Below are 14,902 nucleotides of genomic sequence, written 5' to 3'. Positions count from 1 at the left end.
CAACAGCAAAGCTTCTACAAACGTCCCATCCATATTGTCCTCTTTTCTTCCAGCGACTGCACAGCGTGATCCAAGGCTTCCTGCTTAATTGAACCAAGCAGGGCGTCTGTGCAGAAGCATTTGTTGTGTTTCTGTACTCATTTAATGAGGTTTTTTCCTTTGGTTTGTTTAAAGTCTGTATATATTCATTCATTGCGATCATCTAGAAAACACAAATGTGTTGTTTAGTGACATGTTTGACACCCCCACGTACGACAAGTGAGGAAAAGTAGCAACGCACACAATCAAATTGACGAAGGAGCTCCAAGCATCAACGGGACCCTTCTGCTCAGGCTCATCTTCCCACAAACATCAACACAGCACAGCTAAAACATGGATGTGGAACCCGGCTCATGACGCAGCCACCATCTTTGATCAGATTTATCTCAAGAACAAATTCTACCCTCCACAGAGAACATTTTTTTTCCCTGCACATTCCTTAAACGTCTCCATCTATTTACCAACCACACAGCTTGTCCGCATAGATCCACTCAGGTGATTATCGTGGTTTTCAAAATACATCTTCTTCTCGGCCGGCTGTACAACATTATATAACGAGGGCTGAATCTTAAACAGGTGAAAGTCTAAGCCTACAGAATTAGAGTTTTGACTTTTCACAATCAATATTTTCTCCAGAAAAAGAAGCCCACATGGCAGGGTAGTCCCATCAAAGACGGCAGTCGATGCATCGGTCTGCATACGCTTTACATTATTGGTAAAAATGTGGGTGTCTGTCGGGGTATTTCAACATGTTTTTTTTTTTCCCTCATGCTTCTCTGTAAGGCAGGAAAACATTACAGTGATGCTCCGTTTGAAGACAGGGGAAGAAAAAGATACAGAGAGAGCAAGAAAGAGAGAGGGAGCGGGAATAGAAATAGAGGTATAACACTGTAGCTCAGGGGGCTTATGAGTTTTTGTTCAGAGCTCTTAGATTTGAGCCCCTGCTGAAGGAAAATAAAAGTGAGATATCAAACAACTCAGGAGTGATGGGAGAAGAGTAGAGAGGTGGAGGAAGGAGAAAAGGAGAGGGAAAAGCTCTCCTCTCCGGTGTGTTGAATGTGTGTGGTGGTGTTTTTCTTCTCTGTGTTTCAGTCGAGCGAGCGATGACCTTGCTGGGTAGAGCACAGCGCTTCTCTCTCTTTTAAGTCCCACTCACTCTCTCGCTTCCCTTTGAGGATCAGCCAGAGGGATCAGCAGAGGAGAGCGAGTGATAGAAAACGGAGAGACGGAGAGCGAGAGAGAGAAAGAGAGGGAGAGAGGAGACAGGCAGCAGACATGTGAAAACAGAGGGGAGTTGTTGGAGAGATAAGAGCGAGGAGACAAGAGTTAAAAACTGGAAAATGAATTAAGTAAAAAAAAAAAAAAAAAAAAAGACAGACAGGCCGGAGAGCAGGGGAGGGGATAAGGAAGCAAGGGAAGGAGTGTGGAGGATGAATGGACAAAAGGAAACCAAATAAATATTTGGACTACATGAAGCCGCGATGGTGAGTCTGACACTCAGACTGAGTTACATTCCAAGTCCCTCCATCACTCAGTCCTTCTAAGTCCATCTACCAGGCCTTCTGAGACGCGCGCTGCTGAAGAGGGAACCAGTCAGTCACCGCTGGCTAGTGAGAACCGCACTGGGAGGAAGCTGAACAACTGCAATATCAACAATAAATGTCCCCCTTGCTGGATCTCACGTCTCATGTTGAATCCCTGCAGACGTCCGGGAAGCGACAAACCTCAACCTGAACGACCCACCAGCACCAAGAACCAGACCCTAATTTAGCTGGCATTCCCTTCTAACGGGTCCAGCTAGCATCAGCACGCCCCGCTGCTTCTGAGCTAAGAACGCTACCAATGTTTTATTCCAGATTTGCGGTGAATCTCTTGCTTTGTTTTTCAAAAGTGGAGTTTGATCCAGAGAACAGGTGCGTGGTTTGTATTAAAGGTTCACGATCAGAAAGAGAGAAAGAACCAGGAGAAAAGAAATCTTGACGCGGTCTTTTATTGATTTTATTTGAAACTTTTCTCTAAGATCCAGCAGAAAGAACACGAGACATCATCATCATCATAATCCTGGGTGTCTTCTCCAAAGAGCGTCAGTCGCGACATCATTTCTATCCGTTCACACCACCTCTTCAACGCCATAATAGTTTTGTTTCTTTCATCCACATTGTGTCATTCGCAGCAACTGGCTGGCTAACGGGAGTTCCAACCAGGGCAGAGCGTCATTCTAGACCCTGAGCCTCTTTTTTTGAGGACTAGAAAAATTCAGGTTCAGGGGCTGGGGCCAGTTTCTAAAATGCCAGCAATCATGATGTCAAAGCCAAAGCTGAGACTAGTGAACGCAGCAGCTAGACTCAGCATTTCAAACCAAAATAAAACTGATTTAAACAATTCCCAAAGCTGCTTTGATGTGAATCTTATTTTCCCATTATGTGAAGCAGTAGCCGGGGTTAATGCAGAATGTCGCTGTCTATCAAATGCTTGCCAGCAAAACAGAGAAATGTGACAGCACACTGCAGACAAATGGGTTTTCCTCTTCACTGGAGCCGGTGTAGACATAATGGGCAGCTTCACAAGAACGAAGACTAACAAGGGTCAGTCAGGACACGCAGGAGCACAAGCAGGCCAACAGATCTGCATAAACATGGTAAAAGGCTGGCTCACACACATTCACATGCTAAATTAAGGAGCAACCACAATGGGTACAACGCAAATGCAGTCATGCACGATCTCGCACACGCATTCAAACATTTGTCTTGAAACAACGGTGAAGGAGACATACATTTTTTCGCCCCAAGTCATGAATTAACACACTCCCACACAGCTGACAAAAAAGGTGCACAAAAGCATGCAGCGGCGTATATTCATGCACCGGCCTTGATATGCATATGTGCAAATGTCTGAAGACAAAAGAGGCAACACTGAGCTGGAGAAGGGTGGCAAATGAGAGATTGGCACCATGGAAGACGAGCATTTTTAGACTGAGAGAGACAGAGTTTGTGTTATAGCCTTTTCTCATTTATCCAACCCTTTGCCTCTCCACCGTTAACCTGGGCGCCACCGCTTCCCACTTCCTGCTCTTGACCCCACAGCCTTCAGCCTCCTTCTGTCTGTTCTCCTCATGCAACTAGCAGAGCAACAGAGCCTCTGAAACCACTGCAAACGCTGGTGCCTGTGTGAGGTCAGTCTCTCTCAGGCTGACACACACACACACACACACACACACACACACACACACCTGCACATCAGCCTGAAAATTCAATACCATGACAGCACTCTTGATGAAAGCCTCTCGAACTGAGTGGATGCTCTTTGCAGAATAATGCTAAAATTTGGCAATACACAGGACTCCTACATGCAGACAAGGGAGGAGCTAAGAAAATGAATGAATATTAAATGAATTCATTAAAGGTTTTTGCTTTGAAACCATATCAAAAGCCTATATATGAATTCTGGAGGTTGCGTGACATCGATGTTAGTCCTGTCTGGTGGATGCAGGTAATGAAGCGCTGCAAAATTAGCAATTAGATAGGACTTTAACATGTGTAACATGAATAAGTAGGACAAGCTGGAGGTAGATGACCTTTGTTTTGGGTAGTGTCGTAATTAGGCTCTCTCTCTCTCTCTCTCTTTTTTTTAGCAATCCCCGAATAAATATAAATTAATCTCAACACATTGGACAGGAGAGGCACCAAAGTGTCTGTTCTTAGGGGCTGTAGAGTGAAAGATAAGTGGACACACTGCAAAAAGAAGGACATAATGTGCAAAAGTGGGATGAAAACGTCCAGAGACAGAGGAAGCATTTGATTATTGCGCGGAGGAAGATGAGGGTGAAAAGGGAACATGAGAGAGAGAGAGAGAGAGAGCGTGTTGTGGTGGCGCTGTAGAGAGGTGGGGGTGTGTGTGTGGGGGGCAGAGGTCTGTTAACCTGGTGCGACGGGGCGTGTGCTTGTAAATAAACATCAGATTATTCCGAGCACGAAAGCCTAGACCATGGGGCCCTGAGGTCAGAGTGGGCCCATACCTGGCGCTCACACACACACACACATGCACGCACACACACGCCTGCATGCGCACACACACACACACACACACACACACACACACACACACACACACACACACACACACACACACAAACTCTCTCTCATCTACACTTACTGAGACACAGAAGTTATGTTGAGAGCAGTGAGTATTCAAACATTGATGCACACAACAAACACATGAAAACGTGATTAAAAAACACACAGACACACATAATCACATATTAATCCAAACACACACACCCATCATGTGACAGACAACTCAAGTCTAAACTGACGAACACATACGTACAAACTAAATCCACCAAGACAAAAAACGGATTTGAACAGAGGGAATACACACAGACACAGACACAGACACAGACACACACACGTCTGCAGACATCCAGTCATCTCAAGCTCAGACGCTGTGTGTCATCCATCCCTTATTTTTTTTTTTGTTCTTCCTTTATTGTTTTTGAGGAACAGACTGACGAGTCCAGACTGGGAAGTGGGGTTATTCATGATGACATAACGAATCCCTAATTTCCCAACATATTCACGCTAATCCGTCAACTCCATCTCGCATCCTCAGTAGTAAGCGGAGCCACGTCACCTTCAGCTGACCCCTAGATTATCTCCTCGTGGTGACTTACTGGAACAAACTTGCTCTACCTGAGAGGAAGGAGCCTTGTTGAAGGTGAATATGTCCACGAACAGATTTAGCGTGTGATGGAAATGAACCTGGGTGGTTAATTCAAGGTTTGTGCTACTTTATCTACTGGGACTTTTCACAGGTTTCTTAGGAAACAAACATTTCTTGATGAATCATTTTTCACATTTTCATTCATAACCTCCCTCAAATCAGGATTTCTCTGTTGACTCAGATGGTGAATGCACAAGCGAAGGACTGGTGTACTCACTGCTCGATGCTCGGTGACAGGTAGAGTTTAGGGAAGACTTGAGTCGCTTCGGCATCCTCGAAGCTCACCGAGAGAAGGGCCACATCCTCGCCAGGGTCCAGCACCGTGTCCTGAGAAGTGGGAAGATTATCAGTAAGGGGACGCTCCATCAGTACCGACCAGTGAGACGTGGTGAGGGATCAGCAACGTTCCTGTCAGGGCTCCTTACTAAGAAACGGAACTTAGATTCAGTCTCCAGCAAGCATACAGGTGCCAAAAATGGTTCCACGGTCAGATCCATGGACCCATTACCTGGACTACAGTCCATGCAGGTGCACCTGGCACCGACGGGGACACTCAACCCGGATGAACGTGGTTATTTGCAGGCCAGCTTCCGGACCCACCAACGGCTAACGGTCTGAGCTCCACGAACAGCAACACACATGGAGGTAGGAACTCCTGTCGCCTCCACTGGAAACTTCTGTGTCATTTTGTGATCCCAACTACAAACTGACTGTGTTTGTGATTTGGAACATGATGCATCCGGAATTGCCAACGCATCAATTTGCTTTTATCAGCAAGTTTACCTGGGTCTGAAAAACCTGTGTGGATGTGGATGTGTACAGTTGGAAATAGAGGGAAGAAGATCAATGTGGACTACAATATCCCCTTCGTGCCTTGTTCCAGATTTCATACCCAGAATATTAATCACTGAACTGATCTGGCAGGACTGCACATGCCCCCCGTGTGTCTGAGACCTCTTGGTCGCTTTAATAGGACCCCAAGTGTGCAAATCCCAAAATATTGAAGGTTTTAGAGAGGAGAAGAGGAAAGACACCAGAAGAAACATCTGTTTTGTTTCATGCCACATTAGCCTCAACAGCTGCAACATGAGGCTGAGCTGATGACTGCGAGCACCAATCAAATCATGTGTGAGATGGATGCAGAGGCCACCCGGAGCTGCGCGCTACAACCCTCCTCGGTCCTCTCCTCGGTTCTAATTCCTCATTCCGGGATGCATTTCCTAGAGCATGGCTACGTCTCCGCCACTGTCATTAGTGCAATTCCACATCAAATATTCTGGGCTCTCTCTCCCGCAACAAAGGCTCCGCAGCGTTAATCAAATGTCTTACAGATGGTTTGAACTCATCCATTTGTTATAATTGCTCCCCGCCACGGTGAGAGGAACTCTAACCACCATACATGATGGACAGAGGCACAGTGCGACCAGTTTACAGTGAGGCGGCGCCCAACGTGCTAGGGCCTATTAACTAATTAGAGACGCTTTGGTCTGCTGATCACACAACCAAACTGACCACTGAGTAGGCGGAGAGGGAAATTCCTTCAGTGAACATTTACAGCGGAGTAGAATTAATTTATTTGCATGTAATCTAATGATCTCAACAACAAAAACCTTCTAACTGAATCAGAATCAAAGCGTTCGATAGTTGCAGCCCCAGGTGGCAGCTATTAATAGCTTTAGATGAGAGTCTAACAATGTAATATGGGCTGGAAAGAGAAGGAATTGGTTTATCCTGTAGCACAAAAATGAAGTCTGCAGCTCCGCTCACAGTCTGCCTTGTCGTGGCGGATACACTGGGGGTAAAGACATAAGGAGAGGAAAGGAGGCAGTGAAAGATGGCAGGGTGTGTGGCATCCAAAAGTGTCGCCTGATGGAATCAGCTCACATCAATATAGTCTGCATCAGTAAACAAGAACTGCTCTGTGTCTCGCAGCAGCGCTCGCAGCTCCTGCCGCTGACGATATGGGACAGACAGGAAGAGGCATGGAGAAGCGGGGCTGCGGTGGGCGTGGGGTTTGGGAAAAGATTGTTTTGCTCCAGTTTGTAGCTGTCATGTCCCGTTCTCGTCTTTAAAGGTGATTTAATGGATGCCTCCTTTCGACTGGGACAGAGTAAACAGATGGATGAGAACTAACAGGAAGGTGAGAGGGCCAGAAGAGGAACATGGGGCAGCTCAGTACAGGCTTCAGTGGACCATCCTACAATTGGCTCAGACCAAGGGCGCTGTTGAAGGGAGAGCCTTTTTGTGGAATGAATCAGACTCATCTCGTCCCAGCAGACAGCGAAGAGCTGTCACAAGTCATATTGCATCAGTGAAATGAACAAGCAAAAACTAACCCTTTAACTTTTAGCTACGGCTGTTTCTGATGAATCTGCTGTGCCGTAAATGTCTGCGGCTTGTTGAGCAGAACTTTGTATTTAAAGCATCTTAAATCCGATTACTAATAATATCAAATAAAAATGGGAAACACTCTCCTGCCAGTTTTCTCCTATAAAATACATTCGCTGTGCCTGAGTTGTGAGCGTACCAGGCTGCAGCACTTGTGTCCAGCTCATTCTTGGTGAACAACATGATGGTTTAACCCTTTTCAGACGGAGGCACGATGCCAAACACCAAGCAGCTGCGATGTCTTGACGCGCTGATGTTCGTGTTAATTGCTGGAAATCACCTCCACCTGCAACACGATGCACAATTCCTCATTTGAACAACAGTCCCAGAGTTGGAGGGCTCCCAGAAATGGACAGACAACACGCGCATGAAGCCCGACTCTCTCACCCCTTTCCTCCCCTTCTCCTTCCCCTAAAGCTCAGGTGGAAACAAACACGCTACAAATAAAACATCCAAATTCACACTCATAGCTGTAGTTCTTCCCTGCCCCAAACACCGACCCCCCCTGATTTAGACTACGGAAGTTAGAACCTGAACTTGCTGTTGTTTTCAAGCGGTTTAATGAAGATTAAGTAAAAGACGAAGAGCAGCAGCGTCTGCAATGACATGCAACAATGCATTTCTCGGACCAAATGTGAAGATTTAGCAACATACTGTAACACATCCATACGTGGAACACGCACACAAACGGACACACACTCTGTTAAGTCAAAGGACTGCACTCAAACGATAAAACAGAGCAGCAGCAACGCTCTGCTTTCACGTCTGAGGAGGCGGACGACCAGCTCTCTGAATGCTGAATCTGAGCGTTGCCGAATGTTCATTTATACATTCCGCATGATTAAGTTTGAATTGTTGTTGTGGTTGTATTGAAGTATTTGTTGTGTTGCCATTGTGGCTTCGTTGACGCGACTCAAAGCTTGTTTGAATGAACCGCTCACAAACGGTGCAATAAGACATTCATTTGCTCCCCCTGTTCATTTGTCTCCTACTTGTTGGAGCTGTCTTTCTAATCCAGGGCCGTCCACTTACACAGAATAAACGTAAATCTGACAAATTACGGCGTTCAGTTTGAAAGGACTATTTGGGTCCCTGGTAGTGTCCTTCAGGGTTTTTACCTTTGTATCAAATGAACAACAATGACTTTGTTTTTTGGGGCCAATATTAGTGAGGTCAACAGGATCCTTGCCTCCACTTGGTCTTTGAGTTTTGAGGAAAACTGCATTTTAAGCGTTAAGGTAGACGGCAGCCTGACTCAACACTGCAACAGGTTTACTGCACAAAATGTCTACACAAGGAACATCAGTCCTTTCTACAGCCATTTGAAAAAAAAAAAAATCACTGGAAATGTTAATAGAGAAAGTCCCAACTATTCAGGCTGCCCTTGCACGTCTCTCGAACAAAGGAAGGAATCTAGTATATGAGTTTGTGGCTCCATCCTTCGATTTTCTCAACAACTGCTCATCCAGAGTTCTGAATTGTCTGATGAATGAGCGGCTGTGCTATTATGGCGTGCGGCAGGTTCAGTTGTCCTTCTGTTGGGTCTTTCTGCGGTGGCAGGAAGACCTGCACAGCTCTGAAACGTGCAAACAACAGCGAGCACGGCTGCCCGCAGAGACGCTGTGGTCTTTAATAACTATCCTTGGGATTCGGGGAAAAAAATAAACATTTGCATGTATTTACATGATTTTTGCCGGTAGAACAAAAAGCAGTATTTATCTCTGAGGTTGTGTGGGATGTCATGCTCTTTCCTGGACAGTTTTTACGCTTCTTTATTGGAATGTAAATTAACGTGTAGTGGGACAACGACGATGATTTCTTTGACACATACTTTTCCTCATAGAACATGCAGCATGCTACCCTTGTGGTTATTTAGAGGCATCTGAAGACATTCTCATGATCATTTCTCCCTAGAGAGCTTGTGAAAAGATATCCTAATGAGAACAAAAGCTGACCTTTTAGCCCGCCTGCCTTGTAACCATAGCTTGAACTAAAACAGAGGAGCTCCTCATAATGATGCCGCCCATCACGATATAAACCCCCCAAAACTGCTTTTAATGTGTCTCTACACACAAAAACACATCTTAAGCCCTTTTAAGCAAATACACTGGAGGGCAACTGCTGCTTGCTTATGTAAAGCACAAATAGAACATTAAAAAAAAAAAGCCTCGGCTCCACAGGCCACAGGCGGGACCTTAATGAAGAGACCTCTTCATTGGGGAGTAATGAGCACTGAAATGGCCTCCGTCAGAGGATTGCAAGACAAGGAGGGCGTCCTGCAGGGGTGGCGGATGGACGTTAACGCAGTATTTACTACATGCCCCCGGAAAATGTGACTCAACCACTCAAGGACTGGATTTAAGGAAGAGGGTGAATAGTGTACTAGTATGTGTGGACATCAAGGTTAGAGGGTGCCTCCAGGTCAAACCCCTTCACGTGGCCACCACCCCACATCCTCCATGGTCCTTACTCTTTTAGACACATGGCTTCATGAACACACACACACACACACACACACACACACACACACACACACACAAATGCACAGACCCTTTTCCTTGTGTCCGTCCTTGTGTCTCCTGATGCCCCGGCCTCTGGCATCTCCTCTGTGTCGCATGTGACAGGTTGGAGATGTGACAGCTGTCCTTATGCCAGACCAAGTCTGGCTAAAGTCACAACACACACTAACACACTCATCCACAATCGCCACACAGGGGCTCGACTGCAGGCCTAGTACGGAGGAGGTGAGGGCACTTTGTCCGCCTTCTTCGCCCAACTTTAAATGTCATGCCCAATGTAATGGGGCAGCTTGACTGACAGCAGGGTTGTTGTGCAAGGACGTGTCCAGCTTCTAGGCGAGCTCTGAGTGCCCCCGTACATATGCTAGAACACTGCCTCACGCCTGCAAAGAAAACCGTGTGCTGCAAACTATGATCAGAATTGCTCAGCAGCTGTAACCCAGGTATTGTGATGTGCTTCCTGTCTCGATCAGGGTATCACCTAACGTTTAAGGTATATACTGCAATTAATCAGGCGAGAGAGGTTGGTCATGGGCAGCCGGGCAGAGAAGGATGGTGAGGACACAGGATTTGTAAAAAGGAAAGTGCATCTGCACCTGTTTGGATGTCCAGATCCAATATAGAGGCCCAGAAATTTGCCCTGAAACTTGAAATAAGTCAGCATGACGGAATGTCAGGGACTTCTGAACGGGTTTTCTCTATCATACAAAATAGGCTTCTAACACAAACGATGCTGTGTATGTAAGCGGACCGCATCAGAAATCAAGTGAAATGTCTCTTTGTGCTTCATAGTGTTGAGATTAGAGCGCTACAAGAGTACAAGAGTGAGAAGAGTGTCCTTCCAGATCCGGTCACATCCTCCGTAATGTCCAAGTCAAACCACGGGAGATAACTTGAAGAAAGTTGATTAGTAATATTTCCATTTGAAGGTCTGCACTTGTAAGGCTGAGCACCATCTCCAATGTAACAAACACTGGTGATGAAACTAATTTGCAATGTGCTTCTGTTCAACATCCATCCACGCGTACCGTTTTGCTGCTGAAGTCTCAGAAAGGTGCTCTCATCTGGAGAGCTAAAAATAATCAACTAAAAGTCTTCCCTCTCAACTTCTTTATTTCATTCAACAAAACTAAAATGGTATTTTTCCAGTGTTGAGAGCAGTGTTCACAGCACGGACCAGTACAGTGAATAACACTTGTCTGACATACTGCGATATGTGTTTGTGTCAGCCCTCTCATAGATTCGACAGAGACTTACGCCATCACACCCAAAGGGCAAGAAGCACAAGGTCAAGGTGGCAGCTGCCAAAATGTCTAGTTGCATGACATGAAATGTTCTGATTGAGAACGAGAGCTGAGCGTCTTATCCCTAATGATGGCGGCGCTGCTGCTGCTTGTGGGGAGGGGATGAGTTGGGCTGCGATGGACTCCAGGGGCCATGATGATCTCGCTCCTTCCACCTCAAAATACAGAACATCCGGTCGCAAGTACAGGTCACCACAACCCAAATGGCGTGCATGTCCATGAGGACCTAACGCCCTCTTCTCAAATATCTGCCCTTTCTGGTCTCCGGCCTGCTGTTTTTCATGCTTTAAACTTCACGCTGAGGTGAGAAAAGTTTGGTGGATGATTAACCAGGCAGCTCTCTGTCCCCGCATAGCTGTACCCAGCGCCAGGGCTTAATTCTGTCATGAGTACAATAAGCGAGAGATTACAGAGCACACACAGCTCCACCTGGAATCATGACGGCAGAGCAGGACCAGAACACACCTCAACACTTCCCTGTAGCCACAGTAAAAAAAAAAGCCTTGTGTGCGTGGTGCGTTTGTTCTTTGAAAAACAAGAACATGCTCGTGCGCGCGCGTCTGTTCCTCTTGGTCTCACGTGCACATGTCTTGATGCCGTAGGTGCGGCATCAAAAGATAATCTATTCAGGATCGGTTTTCAGAAAATAGCAAAGTTCATCAATGCCACCAGGCTGTCTGAGGTGTCTCCTGCCCGCATAGATCATTTGATTAGAAACTGCAATAAACTCTCAACAGTTACAAACACACAGTGGAACAAATGCAGGCCATCATTTAATCTACAATCATGAAGGAACCGAATCCGATGAAGGCCAGACTGTCACAGTGGAAAATCTCTGACTGAAACACGACACTGGTTACATGGCCAGGTTCCTTCAATACCAAAGCATTAAATAAGTCAGCCTGATCCAATATCATGGAGACAGAAAAAGCAGGAGTTACAAGTGCAGTGTTTTGCACAAGCCTTGACTAATTGTGACTCCACCCCAAAAACCCACACTCTTTACTGAAACATGTATTCCTTGGAAAGGAGACTGAATTATTGTGTAAAGCTGTTAGTGAACTGGAAAGGAACCAGCTGATAACTCACTCTTCCATAAAGCAAACACATCGGAAACAGATATTTATCAGCTACTTCGAAAAAAACACAGTCTATGTAAGCCTTCCAGTGAATACAGTGGAAATCTCAAAAAAAGAAAATGCCCATAGTGTTAAAAAAGGTTAAAAAAAAAATTGATCGGTGCAGATAAAATCACGATAACTGCTTCAAATGCAATGTCAGCTTCACACACACACACACACACACACACCCTCTCTCCTCAGATTCTCTTCCCTCTATAGAGCTTGAAGTATTTTATCACATTTGATGATAGTGCCGATGTGTCAATGGCTCACTTGAGCCAGCCGCTCATATCTCACTGAAACAGGAGTCGTTTGTGTGACTACGGCCAGGCGTCGCTGCCGTGTGGCACTGATAGCGTGTCACGGTCATGACGTCTGACTGTGGCGCGTCTGTGTGGACTCAAAGTGTTTGATTCATGGGCTTCTAGCCACGAGGGGGACTCGGGCACGTCTTTGCGTGTCTTTTTTAAGAACTTATTGGGTGGTGGTTGTACGTTGACGATGACGCGATACGGAGCGACGCACGTCAAGTGGCAGGTGACTTGTACAGCTGACAGAGGGAGAATCACGCTCAGCTTCCCTGGATTTTCATCCCAGCTTTCAAAGATGTTTTGAAACGCGCCGTTTCTTCAGCCATTTTATCGTCTCACTTTGGACAGCTGATATGAAAAAGCCATTTGCACTCACTGCTCAAAGTTTAATTTGAAAACACTTTGAGCAGAAGGCTTCATGCACTGGTTTGGTCTTTGTGGCATTTTGTGGGGCGATAATTGTAATTGCATTAATATTGCTTCACTTACAGTGTTGGAGGGCGTTTTTGTCCCAATGCACCATTAATGAGACGATTCTGCTCTTTTCAACCAATGCTGCCTGGATTCGAGTGTGACGGGACATTGGTCCTCAACCACTGTGAACCAAAGGCCCGAACTGACACGAATAATTTAGCTCATGACAAAAATGAAGGTTTCCATGGGCGTGTGTCTACGCGTAGAAGGAGCCGGCCAAACACAGCAAACCACGGACAAATGCCAACAGTGCTCACTTCAGCCTTGAGCCCTGGTGAGGCTCATCAAACGTAGCATTTATTGTGCAATTTGCCATCTCTTCCACGAGCGTTTGTCAAACTGAAAATCATCCTCTGCTGCACACATTTGCGACTTCATGGAGATCGAGTTGATCAAAGCTGCTCGCGACATTATCAGGGCTGCTTACTGGCAAGGAGCTCACCATGTCGGCAGAGTATTGTGAAAGAAGTACTGTAATTGATGGCTTCTTCAATTTTATTGCACAGCCCTAAATATTAGTTTGATATGCATTACTACAGACAGCTAATAATGGCAGCTTCGTAGAAGTATTCACAGTTAATCAAGCCTGGGTGTAGTCACATTAAATCAGTACTGGTACCTCTACTGCAAAATTTTGGTACTTGTTTTGGTACTTAATTTATGACAAACAAATGTAATTTAAGTGGGAAAAAATGAATCCAATCCTCTAAATTTCCAGGTACGCTGCTTCCATCAGCAACTCAGGGAGTGTAATCTTTTCAGCTCTTCGAAATATTTGTGTTTGACCAGGTGTTTCCTCCAGTCAGAGCTGCTGCCTCGTGCCGGCTTCACAACTACATCTCAAATACTGCGGAGCGCATCGTCTGCACGGTCTTCTACAGAGTAGCCACACTTTTCTCCCTGTGTTCAGACTGGACTTGTTGCAGGAGGGACGTCTCAGGGTCTCACTCACGCATTTGTTCTGGGTACTGAAATATGGAACCACATGATTTGAGTTCAACTGATCCTCTGCAGTGCTGATACAATTCAGTTGCTACACTTAGAAGCAGTGAAACACAACTTTGGTTAAAAGAGACACAAATCATTTGTGTGGCTCAACCAAATGAATTTCTTTTTGTTTTTTGCCACACTTGGGTTCTCAGACTCTTTTCTCTTACGTTGTGAGGCTTTAGAGGTTCTCGGCAAGCCAACATCAACGCACACAAATGAGCGCCGACATATGCAGGGAGGCAACATCACCCAGAAGCCATCGATACGTCAATAAAAGCGCTACAGAGGGAAGAATCGGGAGTACAGACCAATAACAGCAGGTTTACAATGAGGAAAAAAACAACAAAGGATTAGGAAGAGCTTTTGGAGGTGTTTCAGAGAAAACAACATATAGATAGAGTACAACTTGACATACAGCGAGGGCGGAAAGTAGGCCAGATGGAAGTAATTCCATGGAGGCGTAGAGAAGTGTGGGGGAACGGAGGAAGAGGAGGAGGAGGAGGAGGAGGAGGAGGGGTGGGGGTGTGTGTTCTCCTGAGACTGTCAGGCGGGAAACCTCTGATGCTCTGCAGGGGGTACAAGCAGGTAGCTGGGAATCTTCGATGGGAGACACGGTGTGGGTGGTGATGGTGGGAGAGGGGTAGAACAGAGTCCCGGAGGGAGACGGGAGGAGGGCATGACCTTTGCTATCGTGGAGTCATATTGGGGTCAAGGAGCATTAGGGAGTAGATTTGAGCTTTCCATCCTTAGGCTGAGAGATATTTTAAGTCTCTTACTCCTCAGAGGATGCTGAGGTGCTCTCCTTCACCTCCTCAAATAATCTTCCTCACTTCAAGAGGTGGCAATGTCTCCTGAAAGGCTTGTGACATTTCATCAGCTCCTGATATAGAAGATGAGTGCTTCATCCACACACACACACACACACACACACACACACACGCAAAAAAATATGGATGTAAAGAATGTCATTAAAGCAGGAGTATTTTGTTTTCACAGGTAAATGTGGAATTGTTCTGCAAGTGTGCTAGAACAGAGGT

The 14,902-nt window shown here is 45.9% G+C and overlaps 1 protein-coding gene across 2 annotated transcripts in view; it reads right to left on the bottom strand.

Annotated features, from left to right (window-relative positions):
• babam2 (BRISC and BRCA1 A complex member 2) overlaps positions 1–14,902 on the bottom strand; it is a 69,796-nt gene that overhangs the window by 17,776 nt on the left and 37,118 nt on the right. For both annotated transcript variants that reach the window (XM_086182185.1, XM_086182186.1), the window contains exon 7: positions 4,976–5,085. In XM_086182185.1, the coding sequence (XP_086038311.1) occupies positions 4,976–5,085 (110 nt within the window). The remainder of the gene's footprint in view (positions 1–4,975; positions 5,086–14,902) is intronic.

Source organism: Aulostomus chinensis, chromosome 17 (genome assembly GCF_037954235.1).
Source record: "Aulostomus chinensis isolate RoL2024-O1b breed Wild chromosome 17, RoL_Achi_v1.0, whole genome shotgun sequence".
Lineage (NCBI taxonomy): Eukaryota > Metazoa > Chordata > Actinopteri > Syngnathiformes > Aulostomidae > Aulostomus > Aulostomus chinensis.
The sequence above is the reverse complement of the archived record's forward strand: the minus strand, read 5'-3'. Positions and strand labels throughout refer to the sequence as shown.